At 41.1% G+C, this 16952-nt stretch overlaps 1 protein-coding gene and 1 long non-coding RNA gene across 3 annotated transcripts in view; one reads left to right on the top strand and one right to left on the bottom strand.

The window, feature by feature from the left end:
- Window positions 1–2312: 2312 nt before the first annotated feature.
- On the top strand, window positions 2313–10258 carry LOC138722511 (uncharacterized). Its single transcript, XR_011337720.1, has 4 exons — window positions 2313–2464; window positions 6855–6928; window positions 7530–7606; window positions 10091–10258. It is a non-coding gene; the product is annotated as an uncharacterized lncRNA (long non-coding RNA).
- A 5142-nt stretch (window positions 10259–15400) lies between these two features.
- The window catches only part of HIBCH (3-hydroxyisobutyryl-CoA hydrolase), a 46219-nt gene continuing 44667 nt past the window's right edge, over window positions 15401–16952 (bottom strand). For both annotated transcript variants that reach the window (XM_069860763.1, XM_069860764.1), the window contains one exon: window positions 15401–16154. In XM_069860763.1, coding sequence (XP_069716864.1) covers window positions 16039–16154 — 116 coding nt within the window. In that variant the 3' untranslated portion in view covers window positions 15401–16038. The remainder of the gene's footprint in view (window positions 16155–16952) is intronic.

Here is a 16952-nt window from a genome sequence, read left to right as displayed (position 1 = left end):
AGTCATTTCAAATGGATGCTCTGCATTTGAGAAGACTAACTGCTTTGCTTAAGCCAAACATAATAAGCTGTCTTGCATACTCCACAGCTAATAAAATATTAAATACATTTTGGCACCCAGGAATAAATACCAGCTCAAAATCTCATCACACAGATCTCTGTCTCCTTAACTCCCTGTTCCCTCCAGCTTCACACTGAAGTGCTGCTGCTCAGACCAAATTGTTGTCACGTCACGACATGGGGAGGCACGTGGGGCTCAAGAGCTATACGTAGTTATCTTTTAGGACGTAATGATGCAGTCAGATTGGGCACTGCTGATGTACTCAGAGTCATGCAGAAGCACATTCTATACCTGTGAAATGGCTGACCTGCCTCTTGAAATTGCTCAGCGAGAACTGCACTCACTTAAAAGCTGAAGTTAAAAGTAGAGTCTTGAGTTAGAAAACAGGCTAGGAAAAAAAGAGAGCACAGTAGCCATAAAGTGCGACAAAGATGCTCATAATTTAGTTAGGAAATTTTTATTTAAAACAAGTTTGTATATAGCTTAAAATCACTTCCATAATAATACCACTGTGTTAATGCAAGGTAATGATGCCTTTCCACTACTCTGTCCTGTTTGAATTCCCAGGACTATGATTTTATTTGATTTGCTCCTCCATACACCCAGAGGCAAACTAAACCAGCAATAAAAACATCTGACAAAAATCTATCCAGGTCAGTGGGTACTGAGTGGCTCCTTGAAATCAAAGCATGTAGTGCTGCTGGATTTAATGGGCTTTGGGACAAGTTTCTAAAACCTGCTCCTGCAAACACTTGCTTACATGCACTTAGCTCCCAAGCAGATGGCTCCTGGCTGGGGGACTTATCATCCCAAAATCATGCATGTGAAGAACCAGGGCCAGTGCTGGTCCCTGTGGTTGCCTGCCCTGGGAACTACTGTGAGGAGGTTGGCAGGGCGAGTCGGGCTTAACCCCTGCCCTCTCCCTTTAGTCTCAAAGGGCAGCACAGTTCCCATTAGTGCTTTGGTGAAATGATGAAGCAAATGCAGCACATACAAACCCCGCACACAGCACTTGTCAGCTGAATGCTTTCAATGGACCCTGGAGACAGTAATTAGTTGGTCACAGGAGCTGCAAGAAGGGATCCTTTCACATAAGGATTCTGTTTGTGGAGGTGTACAGCTGCCCGCTCCCTGCCCCCAGCTCCCTAGGCTAGGAAAGGAAGGCTTTGCTCTTCCCTGTCACAGAGTGGGCAGTGGGGACCAGAGGGATGCAGTCTTCTGTGACTGTCTAACCCCATGCTCAATGCAGCCCCTTCAGGACCTTGTAACAGCAGTGGAATGGACTAACTCTGACCCAGCAGCTACACTTGCAGTAGCATTTTTCTTGCCTAATGTTACCAGCGTGGTCTTTTGTTTGGTTTTAATAGTGTTGCAATAAATTGCTTGGCTGGCCCATACCTAACTGGAGACGTGTTAGAAACGTACTTGACAAAAAACCTGCTGCATAAATACACAGGAGGACTTAGAACAGGTGTTTAAAAGGGAGTGCTACCACTACGGAAAGGCATGAGCGCAGTGTCAAGCCCTGCAGCAACCCTGGCTTTTCTCCTGTTGTGCAGGACCCGGGCCAGCGTGAGCCTCAAGTCCCGAAGCTGCTGCACGTCCTGGGGTGCTGTTTTCCAGTCCCAGCCAGGTGTGAGCACGGCAGCAGCCTCTTGCAAGCAATATGCAAGGTGTGCCTTTTGCAGAAGCTTTGCTGTCAAGCCAGCTCAAAGGCAAGAATGCTTTGAGATCTTCATTCACCCCTGTTAAGAAACGTTTTTTAGTTTTCGCATCACTTTTCTCTTAGAAAGACTAAAAGTGTTACTTCAGGTGCTTTGTCGAGGAAGCTTTCTTTTAGGGCAAGGGCATTTTTAGAAAAGCTTTGCATTACCTAGTGTTTCTCCGTAGCGGTGCACGATTTGGTGCTCATTGTCAAGATAAAACAGGAGGAACATCATCCGGGCCTCGCCCCTCTCCTTTCCAAGGGCTTTCTCCCCTCCAGCTTCCCCAGAGCATCCTCGCCGCCGGCTCCGAGCGCGCCGGTGTTTCCGAAGGGCTGAGCCGCCCGCGCGGTGCCGGCAGCCGCGAGCTCTCATAGGGCAACTCTGCCCTTCCTCATTTCCACGGCGGAGAAGCCAATGGGAGGCGGCTTTCCTGGGTGGCTGGTGTTATATTCCCCCCCGCAACCCCATTTCTTCGTAATTTCTCGTCGCAGGCCCCACCCCGGCGGCGCCCGGCAGGTCGGAGCGTGGCGGCGGGCAGCCCCGCCGCGCTGTTGGGATGGACTTTGACGGGGTTTTCGTCTCCTCGTCGTTTCCCAACAGGATCTTGCGGGACGAGGGCCTGACCGTGCCGGTGCCTTCGGAGGAGTTTCTGCCCCAGGGAGGGCGGTGGGCGCCCCGTTCCGGCCGCCCCCGTGCTGGTATGGCAGGCGGGGGCACCCCGCCCCGCTGCCGCGAGGATGGGCGGCGGGTTCGGTGCGGGAGGGATGCGCTGTGACCCCTCGCGGCGTGCGGTGACCCTTGGTCGGGGCGAGCGGTGGCCGTGGGCAGGACCGGCGTCGTGAGCTTATGCTGTGGAGGAGCGGAGGAAGCGCAGGGATTCGAGGTGGGGTTCCTAGGACAGGCGGTGGCGAATGCCTCACTCCTCCCATCTTCTCAGAGTGAGGTTGCTAGCAACGAAGTCATCCAAACTGAGCGAAAGAGGTGCTGCTCCAGCTGGGCATCACCTTAGAAGAGGGGTAGCGCCGTGTAAAACGACGTGAGGGATGCGGAATGGGAAGGTAAAAGGCATGGCTGCTTCTCTATAAGCCACGTTCCTGCTGCGAGGAAGACGGAAGACAACTGTATTTGTTGGACGAGGTGGTGTGAGGGTTTCTTGTCTGCCCCTGCTCTGCCACAAGTTATTTTTCCAAGCTTCAGCACAAACCCATGTAGGAAAGGTTACCTTGATCTACCATGCTGTAAAATACAGATTTTGGACTGTAAGATCAGCCATGGCAGAAACTGTAAAACATTTAGAAATATCTCCTGCTTTCTCACAGTTCAGGAAGTAGGAGTCCAAATTAGGTTTCTAAATATAGTAGGTTTTGGGGGGAAAAAAGGGAAGAATACAGGGATTTATACTATAGTCTTAAAGTGGCATTTTTAACCTTCAAGTATGTATGAATTAGTTTTCTTCTGAACATGATGTTCTGCTGAGAAAATTCTTTCTTTAAAATCACTTTGGTTTGTACTAGACATACTGGGGGTTGGTTCGTGCTTCATAATGCTCACATCTCTGAGGACCAGTTGGTTCTGTGGGCAGGGTCCTGTGGGGAGAACCAGCAGTGCTGCCAGGTTGTGTGGGGCACAATGGCCTTGGCGCAGGCCTGGCCACCCCACTTCTTGGGTGCAAAGGTGCAGCTCCATGGAAGTAGAAGCTGGCATGTTAGGAGTGATGAAATTCAAGAAAACAAATGCTGGGGAGAGCGATGAAACAGAGTGATTTTTAAGGTTGATGCAGTTCCTTTTGCAGTTCTGAGTAGCTTTTGTACAGCTGGAGCATCTGGTCAGTAACTCTTCACCTTGTTTTTCTTGCTCCTTGCCTGGTTTCTACTAATTGTTAGTAACATAGTTGTGATTTTAAAACATGGGACAGTGTGTTCCTCTATGTTCCTATGTAGGACATGGGAAAATGGGTCTTCTGTTGCATTCTGAATTCTGATTTCCAGTTTTACGATTAGTTACTGTATAAGGAGATTAAAGAACACAGTGGGGTTGTGTGCTGCTGTTCTTGTACTCTTCTCTGGTTCATCTTAGGCAGATCCTGGCTATCTCCTTCCTTCTGGCTTTCGTTTGCATGAATCCAGTAGGGTCTTTGCCTTTGTAAGGACATCGTGAAGCAAACCAGTGTGCCTCATTCATATCTTATGATCTACAGCTCCACATGTTCACAGTTGAATCTACTACAGTAAAACGCAACCCTGTCAGACCGAGATACTGATCCACTGTTTTACCTGCTGCTGCTCATCAGTTCTTGCTGGCAGGATCCCCAGGCTGGGCAGCAGCCAGTGACAATGGAAGGAGGGGCTTTCTTGCTTGTAAAGATTTGTTCATTGCTGTTTGTCATCTGTAGCAGTCTGTCTTTGGCTGGCACCTGTAAAGGACAGTAAACAAGGCTAGATCCTCAGTTTTAGCACAAGCATAAATGGCTTGATGTCTAGTGTATTCCTGAAGGTGGGCTGTTAATAGGTAGGCTGTAACTCCACAGTTGACTTACTGGGACGGAAGTTCTGTGCTATATATGGGAAAATACAGCCTTCTGCTCTACCTCATTCAAAACAGTGTCACAGCATTGTAGTAAACCAACAAGCTGTTTCATTTTGATCCAGTGCCATGCTTTAAAGCAGTCTGACCTTGGTATGGGACTCAGCTAGTCTCTCCAACTTGCTTTTTTCCAGCTGTAGATTTGCAGCTAATGTATATGGAAGGTAGGCTGATAATGTTAACAGCTGTGGGCTTTGCGGAAAAATACGTTGAACCATTATCTTTCAAAGTTAGGCAAGGCAATGAAACAGCTATAGGTCTATGTTGCAACTTCATAGCTATTTGTTAAGTTTTGTCTTTGATTGCTCAGCAGTTCTGAGTGTTATTTTGTATTTGGGTCTGGGTGCCTAAGAGAGTTTCAGACCTCTTCCATGACTACTAGCTTTTCTCTCTGATTTCTGTAGCTGAATCCCTTCAATTTTTGCTAAACTTCCTGCAGAGTTTCTGAGCAACTCTGCGTCTTCCTCATGCACTTTCTTCAACAACCCTGCTCTGAGGCCTCGCTTGCTAAGGCAACTCCATTGGTCCATTCTTACTCTTGCAGAAAATAGGCTTGCATAAAGATTAGGCATCCCACTCTTGTTTGTGTGAGGAAAAGTCGTTAATGTCTCTCCCCTGTCTATGGCCTGGCAGAGAGTCTACTGAAAAATGTCTGTTTGCTTTTATTCTGAGACATTGTGGGAAAACAACACTAGGAATTGAGAAATCAAGCAGAATTAATACATTGTACATATTTTCTCTGAAACAGTAGCATGTACAGTTGCTTGAATAAGTAGCTAAGTTAAACCAGAGCAGAACCTGTAAGAAGTTCTCAGCACCTCCTTCCCCTCTGTGCTGCATTCAGGTCTGGTACTGATGGGAGGGAGGATTTTGGAACAGGCTGACTGAGTACAGTTTCACTTTCATTAAATCAGACAGCTACCAAGCACACAATGTTCTTTACTTTTAACAAGACTTTTTTTTCCTGGATGAAAACTAATACTGTGGCTGCTGAGGACTGTACCTACTGGCATTGCTGTTTTCTGAACTAATGGTATTCTCACCTAAAGGCTCCTTTCAGTACTTCACCTTTGCTTGCTACATCAACTGCCCTCTTTTTGAACAGCCTTTTAAAGTAAGCTGGAGGAAATGCCTGATTCCGAGGAGAGTGCGTGTTGTTTCCCCATTCAGTCACAAACTGAGGTAGAAGCCTGAAAAAGTTTTATCTATACTGGCCGTGGAGGTAGGAGGGGGAGTAACCCAAGCCTTTGAAATTCCAGCATATACAATGAGACAGATAATCTGGAGACTTTCATTTACATGCTAATCCTTCAAAACGGTTGTTTGGGTTTCTACATCCAGCTCTTTCCAAACTGTAACTCTTATCCCTTGTTGGCAGTAAGCGCTGGGAAAGGGAGAGGAGAGCCCTGTGAGGACTGAGGGCTCCATTTTTTTCTCTTCAGTGCTGGAGTGTTTTTGCTGTGCTTAGGTATTTCAGTGATTGCCTGAGATAGCTGGATCTTGGGAATCATGCTTGTCTTAAAATAGCTCTAGATTTTTAAACTTCCTTTTCCTACAATTAGAAGGAGACTTTATAATAAATGTTAATCCATTGGGCCTGCTCTGTAGGATTTGCAGAAAACTGGATGTTAAGGAGAGGCAAAAGTATAAAACTGGTGGATTTGTATGCTTTGAGAGCCCCTGTCTGGGGCTGCTCTGCACAGGGAGACTGAGTCCTGCAGTGATGGAGGCGATACTATGCACCAAGTGAATGATTCATCCCTGTAGCATTTATGTGGTATTGCTTGTTCAGAACTGCAGAATATACAAAGGCATAATATCATGTGTCCTCATGAATAACATCCCACATTGTTAGGGAGAGGAAAGGCAGATGTAGGGTGTCCTGGGTTTCTGTTTCTCTCCATCATTACATAGAGGATGTAAATATTTAATGTGATTAGGTGCAGTTCAGAGGGCTGGATGCCTAAATGCTGTTTGGTTTACCTCTGCCTTCAGTTGCCCACCTTGAGTTTGAATATCTGAGCTACAAAGAGTGATATTTATTGTTCCCAGGATAATGACAGCACAGTGGTTATCCAACTATTCTTCCTATGTGCTTGGAAGATAAAGGTCCAGGTCTCAGCAGAAGCTCTAAGAGGAAGAATGGAAAACAGGGGAAAACTTTTAAGCTTAGGCAAAAGACGGGGTGCTCCAGATGCTGGCATATTACCCTTCCGATATCCTTGCTGAAAAATCATCCTTAACTGGACTTGCAGTGGAAGATGATTGGCATCCTGTACACATGCCTAAACAGTTGCTCCATTGTATATGTGGGATCACGTGCTGTATATAAATTGTTGCAGCCTGGCATTCAATTTCATTTCTGAAGTGCTGTATCATTCTTTTACTTTTGACAGAATCCAATACTGTGGGTGAATAGGCAAGCAGGTTCATCTGACTTTGTGATAATATGCAACTTTGACACCTTCACGAGTGCTAAGTTTTATTTTTTGGGTCCCTTTGCAGAGTCCCAGTTGTGAAGCTGTCTGTGCAGGTCTTGGGACAAGCAGGACAACTTGCTAAAAGCAGACACATTATTGGTAAGTAGCATACTGAGCTCCTCTTTTGGATACAGAGGGAAAAACTAAAAGCCTCTCTGGCTGGAGGAGAATTTCAAGCACTTCTATTTACACCTTAAAGTTTGGAAAGCGAGGAGCCTGGCTCTGCCACAGCAGAAATTATTCACTGTGTTCAACTGGGTAAAGCTGTATTAAGCTAGTTTGAAAAGTATGACTTATTTTTAATCTGCTGACTGCTAGAATAGAAAGTATTATAGAAAGCAATTCCTTGCAGTATAGCGTTGGACTTCAAGGAGACTTTTTAAAAGGTTTTATAGATGGAAACCATTTAAGTGGTAGCAGCAACTTATTAGCCTGTGATAGCTAGAGATATTGTGTAACAGCACAGTTCTTTCTCTTATCATACGAATACATATGAATCATATGAAGGTGTATTCCAGAGACAGGCTAAACTCATATTTATCCTTTTGTGATTATTTCTTATTGATCTTTGTAATACCTTAAAAAGTCTTATTTGTTTAAATTAAACTACAATTATAATATTAATGCTTTTCCCCCCCATCTTTTTATTGTATAATAGTGAATTGCAGGCATCTTTTTACCATTCTTTTTTTTCCTTCAGCGGTTAGAAATGAACTTACCTTGGGAGGAAACAATTCACCAGGCTGGCAAAGAGACTGCTTAGCCCTCTCACGCAAGGTGAGTTCAGCTATGTGGTAAAACTCCCTCGATATTGTCTCTCCTCTTGTATTACCACAGGGCACAGATGTAGTAAATAACATAATAGGTGATACAACACCTGAAGTTGTCCTCAGGAGCTTCCAGTTCCAGGGATATAGAAGGAAATTGATTGTTTTTCATCTTAAAATAATGCACAGCTGTTATGGTACTGAAGTTAAATGAGATATTTAAAAAGCATATTGACTATATGTCCACTGTAATCTAGCACAACTAGGAAATTGTATTTTTAAGATTAATGAAATCAACATTTCACTCACTGTAAAATCAGTCTTTAGAAAGAGGGTATGTTAATGTTTTTGATGCTGCTGCTTTAACTCCCAGCTGGCAGTGTAACAGAGCAGGCTACAGCTGCCTGACCTCTGCCTGCAACTAAGCACAGCAGCTTGTCACATGAGGAGCTGCAACTGCAGAGGTTTGGACCTGGGGCTCAACTTAATCTATTGCTCAACTGGCAATAGATTAAAGCTTGGACACTGAAAGAAACGGACTCATCTCAGACAATTTTGTCTTGTACAGTTATTGAATCAAAAATTGCACCAGGAGTAAAATGAACTTTTTTTGTTTTCTCTGCGGGTGTGATCGCTGGGAAGAAAGCTAGAGATGTTAAAATCCCTATTCATCTTAACACTCTGGATAGTTAGGTGGAGAGGAGTTAAATGGTGTTTACAATGCAGAAGCAAGCAATGGTTGTCAGAAAAACAGAAGAGCAGTCAGAAGATTTGAAGGCAACTTCATTTGTGATCATTTATGTGCCAACAATTATTAACTCAAGTGGAGCAGGCAAACTATAAAACTTACTGCAGTGACTTGGAAATTACTGCGCTCCATAAATAAAGAAATGAGCAACAGTCAACAATTTAAACTAAGGTCAATAACTTTGCTTTTAAGCTCAACTAGTAATCAATTAAGAACAATTTAGTAGTCTTGCATGCCTTGCTATCTAGAAGTTTTATAGCCCACCCCTTCCTCTGTCTAGGACTGGTGCATGCTGCAGCATGTCGTTATGCACAAAGGGAACTTACTGAATTTTATTAAAGTGATTTACGAACATTTCTCTACAACATCAAAATATTCTGATAGTATAATATGAAGAAGATATGCAAATGTCTGTAATGTAGTTCATGGTTTCAGAAGCCATTTAGGTCTGAATTCCTGCCAAGAACATCACCCAGCACTTCTGAGTGCTGGCATTTCAGTTCTACAAACCATTTTCTAACAAGTAGTGATGTTTTTATGAACCAGCAGAAAGAGAGAAGCTTATCACAATGGACCTGGTTCTCATGAGTCAGCTGCTGGACTAGGGATGCCCCATCCTACCTGTAAAGCAAAATCTGCCTGCATATGGGATTGATTGCCTCTGCACATACTTGCCTGTGATCAGGTTACGGATTGGAGCCTCTGTTTCCACCAGTACATAAAGCAAATAAATAAAGCTTAACATCTTTGCCATGATTATGTTTTCAAAAGCTGTTTACAAAAAAAAAATCTTTACCTTTGGCTAACCTTAGTACAACGTCATTGGGTGAAGCTGTAGGGAACAGCTGGTTTCTGTGCAGCACAGTTTTTATTTTGGCTGGCTGTCTATTAACTCTGATAAGTGGGAAAGTTCATGCCATGCAAAGTCAGGCAAATCATGAGATACTGCTTTGCCTGCATAGAGAAACTAGCCTGAGAAACAGCTTTGTAGGCTAATAAACAACATATACCAGAATTTGGGGCAGACTAATTCTGACTCTTAACGAGTTTGGCAGAAGGACCCTGTCAGGTGTTGTGTTCCTCACTCCCTTCCCTAGATCTCGGGTTGTACTGCTTTAGTAAGAATGGTACTCTAGCTCTGTCAGAACTGCCTTCAACACAGTAGTCTGCTGCTGCTTCTCCTAACCTCTGAAGTGAAAAAAACGAGGAGCTGCTCTTGTTTCTTGTGAATACCTTCTAGTGACTGTGTGCTCAAGCCTCCTTGAGCAATAGCAGAATGACACCAAGAATTAGTGTCACTCCTGCCTGAAGGGTCTGCAACAGCCATGACACAAAGCTCATGTTAGGTGGTGGTTGCGGGGTGCTTCTGTGGGGTGGTTTGGGGTTTTCTTTTTATTTTCTTTAGCAGCAGCAGTCACTGGAGTTAAACAGTATTTGTTTACAGATTCAGGAAAAGAGCACTGCATTGTCAGTTTGGAAGAAACAGATTGGTTTTTTTTGTTTAAGACTTTTACACTTCTAGATGGCTTACAGCATGTACTGGGAATTGCATTCAGAGGCAGCCTGAATTCAAGTCAGGCTTTATGTACTTGTAGTAGATGGATGTTACTGATAAAAACATTTTACGCAGACCATGGAGAGATTTATTAAGGTTGTTTCTACAAGTGTCTGTACCAAATTTAGCTTTCTTTGGAGCTCACAGAGAATGGCTAACTATTGCATTTATATGAAATGCTATTTTGACAGAGTTCTTCAGAAGTAAAGAAGCACAAAAGGGAGACATTCTGGTCTTTGAAAATAGCTGGAACCACTGGGAAGCAAAAGCAACACTGTGCATCAAGCAAGGAAGCCACTTCCTGGTTATCAAAATATGCTGTTGAACTGAATTTTGCAGCTGCGTTTTCAAATGTACCATGGGATGCATCAAATCCAGGCATGCCTTTACAGGTTCAAATGCTATCCAGGATGAAAGGACTGGGGAAGGTAATGAAAGATGCACTGGGGAGAAATCTTCACTGATAGCAGTGAAGACGGATGAGAAAGGTCCATCAAGCACTATAGTGCTAGACTATGCACACCGTCTCTCCCGTGAGATTCTTGATCAGGCAGTGAAACAGTGGGCAGTAACTGAAAGCAAATATAGTGACATCCCTTATATTGAAAGTGATGTGCCCTGAGCCCTGACTGGCAAGGACTGTCTTCACAGTAAGCGTTGTGTGTGTTGAACCGTTTGTATTTGGTACTAGTGCAAATAAAGTAAAATCAGCTGTGATTTGAACATAAGGCCACTATATGAATGTATTTACAAGGAGACGCTGAAAAAATTTGCCTTTTAATCTGTATTGCTAAGAAACTCATTGGATTACAATATAATCTATTAATTAGATGTCATTTGTTATCAGCCATATGTTGAGTATATTCTGTCTTTGTATGTGTTGAATGTGATCTGGAATTAGCATTAAGACAATGAAAAGAATGTGGCTGCCCTGCAACTTGTCCAAGCACTGTCACTGAGGCCCCAAAGATGGTCAAGTACAAAGCATGGATTACTTACATGTACTGCATAAAAAAACAATGGCCTGATTGTAGGTAATTTGTCCATGTTTTTCAAAAGTGAAACCAAGGTCTACATGTATCAGCGATAATTGCTGTCATAAATTCTACCTTGATTCTCTGACCTGTCTAAATCTGTAAACCACAAAATGAAGGGGATGAGAAGCGTTTTGTAAAACCAAGTACTATTCAGGGAACCAGGTGGATGATGATATTATTCAACTTGCATTCTTAAGAGAACCAGTGCAAAACATTACAATATTGATAAATAATGTGTTAGAATTAACAGATGCTCTGGCTTCTGTAAGTGCATAAAGGCTATTCTCTAAAATCCTGCAGTCGGATAGTTTAATTACATCTGATCACTGTGTTCAGACCAAAGCTTTGGGGTTTTCAGTTTCTTGTTTTCTTTTTGTGTTAGGGCGCTGGGTTTGGGGGTTTTGTTTTGTGGTTTGGGGTTTTTTTACTGTAACCAAGAGAGGTGTGCAAAAACTACTGATGTGAACTAGTGAAATGAAAATTCAAGGGTGTAATAATGTTTTAGGACTATGTATTTCATAGAACCATGGCTGTATTATGTACCATGTGTGTAAATTACACACTAAAGTAACACAAATGGGACAGTATGCCTTCTGTAGGCTCACTGCTTACCCATTAGTAAACCTGTGTATGGCCAATCCAAATATGAGCTACAGAAACCTAAAGCCTAAGCAGTGCACTGAATTAGTGAATAAGCCTTAGGCCCAAAGCTGAAGGGCTACATTCTTGACTGATTTTATCTGGCTTGCATACACACATGGTACGCTGCTTCTCTGGGAATTGCAGTCTGACCTACTGTACTCCTAACTAGCATTTGAAATAGCAAGAAAAGGATGAATTAATCATAGTAATCATAAACCTGCAGTTTTGCTGACATTTTATACAAAGTTAATGCCTTGTAGAAGCTTGGGTTTTTAACACTTGTTTGTTCTTTGTTATGGCCAGCTGAAAAGACATAGGGCTTTTTTTTTCCTAAATCAAAGCGCTTTCCACTCTATGTTTTTGTTTTCTACAAAAATGCTTTCCATACTAGCAAAAATTGTTGCTATTTGTAAAAGATACACATAGTTCTAGTAACTGATACAAAGCATGATTTTTGAGCCATGGTAAGCAAGCAGAAAGAGGACCGTGCAAATTATTATTTTCAGCTTATTCTCAGACATAAGACAATCTATTAATTGAGTCAATTTGCAAACTTTGCGACATAAATGTAGTTATTTGAAATTCACCTGTATCAAGTAAGTGGTTGTATCAAGAGTAAATGATACTTTTTTTGTAACACAGCATAAGACTGCTACTAATTCACACTGACCAGACCCTGCTAAGACTATTCTCAGACATTTGCTGGAAAAGGGATAAAGAATCTGCTTATTATGTTTTAATGCCATTTTCTTTGAAGTAATGTAGTTGTCTTTGAAGCCATATGTAAAACGGGGCTAAGGTATTATCACTCATTTAATTTCTACAGCTATCAGTGATGTTCCTTGAAGCTCTAAAGCATGTTAAACATTAAATCATATCCTACATTTGCTCTATCTAAAAAAACTCCATACTACATACTAGGGTGAATTAGAAAGCAAAATCAAAACACTGATCATATCAGGAATTATTAACTGGATATTGCATAACTATAACATTAAAAAATATTCCTTTATTGCAAAAGAAGGCCAGCCTTTTTGGAACATCAGACTTGTCTCAAGAGTGTTAACATTGCCAAAACCAGTAATTAAAAAAAAAGCCCACACTCCACAGATGTTATTTGCCAGCTAGGTGAAGAGCAGACAGAAAACTGCATTCACTCTAAGAGTGCATTTAGGTCTGTTTGCATTGATCCTTGTTGGCTGCTTGGGGAGTCAGGTGCTGCAGTGCTCGCTGTTGCAATGTCTCAAAGCCCTTCTTTGGATGAAGTTTCAGCATCTGGTGCCAGGCTGCCAGTGCACAGTTCAATGGCAGGCAGAATTTTAAAATAGTGTAAAATAGCCTAAAAACCTCAAAATTTCCCCAGAGGAGAAATTACCTAGGTATAATTAAACATGCATCACAGTGAGCTTCCGTTCGGAGTACCTGCTGTGTGAGACGGCTGCACTGCTTGCTCAGAGTCACCCATAATGCAACAGCAGCCGAGTTGCCTGCTGCTTGTTATGTCCAAACAGCCACTTACCTGCAACCACAAAGCTCGTCTTCCCTTCTGCTTGAAGATTACAGCAGCTTCAATATGGCCTGAAGTGCAAGTCCAGCTGGTTTGTGATACTTTCTACAACACAGGAACTTCAGGGAAAACATGCAGTAAATGGAAAGCATGCAAGCTTGCAAACAAGCTTACAAACAACAAGCTTCTCACCAGGAAAATAATCTCTTTTACAAGACATTGTCCTTAATAAATCCTTAATAAAAAAAGAATCTTTTCCATGCTACAGTCTGGTGAGAGACTGAAGGAGATCTTATTCCAGAGTTCTGCTGTATTTTTAATAGGCACAATGGTAATACATAAGAATAATAAAAATAAAGTTCTTTACCTAAATTAAGTTACATCTGTTTACTTATTATTAGATTATCTAAACTGTGCTATGTCTTATAAAGCCACTTACAGTTGCCACTGATTCTTCAACTTGATTTTGTGTAATAAAGGCCCTTCCATATGGAACTGGCATACTCTGCAAAACCATTTACTTCTATTTAGGAGTTAAAAATACATTTGCTTTATATTTTCCCCAGGAAACAAAAATATAGTTTGAGTGAGTACTATGTGACTGACTTGGTATTCTAATAATGGTTCAAAACACACTAACAGTAGCACAACTTAGTAAAATCAATGTTTCTGTAGTAAGATACATCAGTATTCCCAAATAAAACACACTACAATCTATTTTTACAACACTTTTGTGGAAAATACCTTCTTGTGGACTAAATAAAATTAAACTTACCATCTGCTTGTAAGACTCTTATTTGACAAAAATGCACAGATTGAACAGGATCTTGTTAGCATGAATTCCCATTCACATAAATTTTGGAAGCAAATGAACTTGCAAGTCAAAGTTTATTGATTCAGGATTATACTCTTGCTAAAATGTTTTACGTCCTTTTCAGTAAGAGAGGGCATGATTCCCTACACCCTGGGGATTACTGTGTTTTTCATTAAATATAGCCACTGAAGATTGCTCCTTTTGTACAAGAATAATGATATGAACAAATTTTTAAATAGTAAATTAAAAATAGCCATTGTTTAAGAATCTAAAGTATTTAAAAAATAAGGGGAGGAGGTTTACATTTCTTCCAGAACCAGCATGAGGTAGAAATACAAGTAATATTCTCAGAAGTTACTGTAAAGACATTAATGAAATCTCTCAACTACTTTGAAAATGAGCTAAGGGCCTGTCTCATGGTACATGGTAACATTAACTGGCAGCTGAAATTTAAAAAAAATTATCTTAAAGATTCTAGTGACAAAGTAAGGTGCCATTTTTTTCTTGGTTTTGCTCTCCACTTTGCTCACCTCATTCTTTGAAAGTTACTCTAGTAGTTCACCTTGATGCCTGAATTTCCTGGTCTTTGTTTCCAGGCAACAGCTTCTAGGAGGGAAGGAGCCTTAAGCCAGTGTGGACCATTACTGTTGATAATAAAAACTGCCCAGTGTTGAAAACTTTGTAATGGTTCCACTGTAGCTCTGACTTTTTGGTTCTCCAGTGCTGATTACTGACTGTGTTATTAGAACAAATGTTTTCTTCCTTTAGTCTCAGTGGTTCATCTCCTGTGAAGCCAAAATTCGTATTTGTGACCTGTCTATAACTGTAGAAACAAGTAGGAAGAGATACTGATATATGCTTTTCTTAACCATAAAAAACTATGCAGCCTTAATGTTGAAGAAAGATTAGTACTTATGTGTCACATACACGACAGAGAAATTAATTTTACCCCCTCCCAGCAAAAAAGATTATATTTTTATAAAGGGGCTCTGGTAATGTCATATAACTTCAAGTACTAGTATCAGAACCCACCAATCTTCAATTTCCATAAAACAAGGTTTTATGTGTATTTAAATTTCGATCCCAACAAATACATTTATCAGGATATGTCATGTTAAAAAACTGTACAATCCATATAGCAGCAGGTATTTGATGTTTTCCCTTATTTGTTACCTTCAGTATATATGCTGCATCCCCCCTAATTTTCACAAATTTTCCACCCAGGAGACAGGATGTTCATGAGCACAAGCAAACGGGAATCCAGGCTGGCTGGCATCCATAAAATCCAGTCACTTGCAGTATTAGGGCCAGGCTGAGCTCTACTACTAAAATCAATAGACAATCACTAACATCAATGAAAATGTGCTGCTTAGTGTTCAGATGAAGGTCTGAGACAGTTATTTCTTCACCACTGTAACACCAAGAAAACCTAGTAATTTTTGAAATCACAAAAACCTAATTACACAGTTCAATCAAACTTAATAGCATTTTTTTTAAAAAAAATTTGTTTTACAAGCAAACAGTGTTTTAGGCCCTGGCAATATTTTGACATCTGAAACAATGTCTACATCAAGCAAGACTGAATACTGACCAAATGTTAAATAAATGGAACAAATTCTTGCTCTTGTGGTCATAATGTGTCAGACTGACCCTTTATTTAAGACTACCCAACACTACGGATTTAGCAAGTCTTGCATTTTCCTGACTGTTTCAAAGCTTTAAGTATATTTTATTTTCATTGTATAAAGAAGAATCTCAGGCACAATCCCAATTTAATGGACAGTGACAGAGCCAAGAACACAAAAGTCTCATAACTTCTTTCTTATTAGGTCATCCCTTAACTATGCTGTCTTCCCTAAAGTTTCATCCTAAACTAAGAGTTTAGGATGCAAAAAATTAAAAGTTAATCATTGCATAAAGCATAAAATGAAAACAATTTGCCTTAAAGCAATTTTTCACCTTATTAACCAGAGATATGATTATATTGTCATTATGGCAGCATAATGAAATAGAAAGTTCCTGCATGCAAAAAACTAGACTTACAAATCTCAGGCTAGCTAAAAGAATCTTTATCACACTACTATTAATTTTGATATCACGGCATTAAGCAGATCTATAAGATGTCAACAGGCTTGATCTTTACAACTTGAGATCATTGCTTCCCAGTGGCTTAAAACAATCATCCACAAATTCATCACTGACTTCTTCTAAAGCAGCTGGCTTCCATCTGGGGCACTGGTCTTTGTCAATCAGCACTGTTGGGTGGAGTATAAAAACACAAAGGTTACTTGGAAACTTCCTTTAATTAAGATGACTTCAGATTGCATCAAGACAGACAAATACAGTGTTGAAGGCATGTTAGCAAGAACAGCTGCACTAGCAAACAACAATAAGATAAGATTTTATTTATGTGTAAAAATGAACAATATTAATGGAATTCCAAAGTGACCTTCTGAGCATCTTCCTAGCTCCAAGAAAACCCATAAAGGTGCTATTCAAAATGTGACAATTTTATAATTTTAAAATGAACAATTATAGTAACAGTGGCTCTCGAGGATGCACTGACTACCCAACAGCACTCCTTAACTTACATTCCCTTCACATTTGTAATGTCAGCGCCTGATCTGGAGATGCACGTGTGTCATGGGACACATCCTGACCAACATGGCCCATGGTATATATGGGAGGGATGGCAGGCAGGAAGCATCTTTCAAGTTTCTTCACCCTGAAGTGAAGCTTCTTTGTTCTGACAAAGATTTCAGAGCAGGATGGTTCTAAAGGCATATGGACAGTAGATGTTCAGGGAGACTAGACAGGTTGAAAAATAACAGCTGGGTATTTTGGTAAGTTGTTGTGTCTTTTTAAGCAGACTTCATTCTTCGTGCCTGAACTAGAATTATCTAGGATAAGACATGTACAAAGGAGCTGGATTTTATGTTCAGTGGGAAGAATTCCTAACTAAAGATTCTGTCTTTTCAAAAGACAGGCATTATGGCAGTTCGTAGTAAAAAAAAATGTGACTTGAAATCTTCTTTAAACTTTTCCCTCTTTAA

The sequence above is a fragment of the Phaenicophaeus curvirostris genome, chromosome 7 (assembly GCF_032191515.1).
Source record: "Phaenicophaeus curvirostris isolate KB17595 chromosome 7, BPBGC_Pcur_1.0, whole genome shotgun sequence".
Taxonomy (NCBI): Eukaryota; Metazoa; Chordata; class Aves; order Cuculiformes; family Cuculidae; genus Phaenicophaeus; species Phaenicophaeus curvirostris.
The sequence above is the reverse complement of the archived record's forward strand: the minus strand, read 5'-3'. Positions and strand labels throughout refer to the sequence as shown.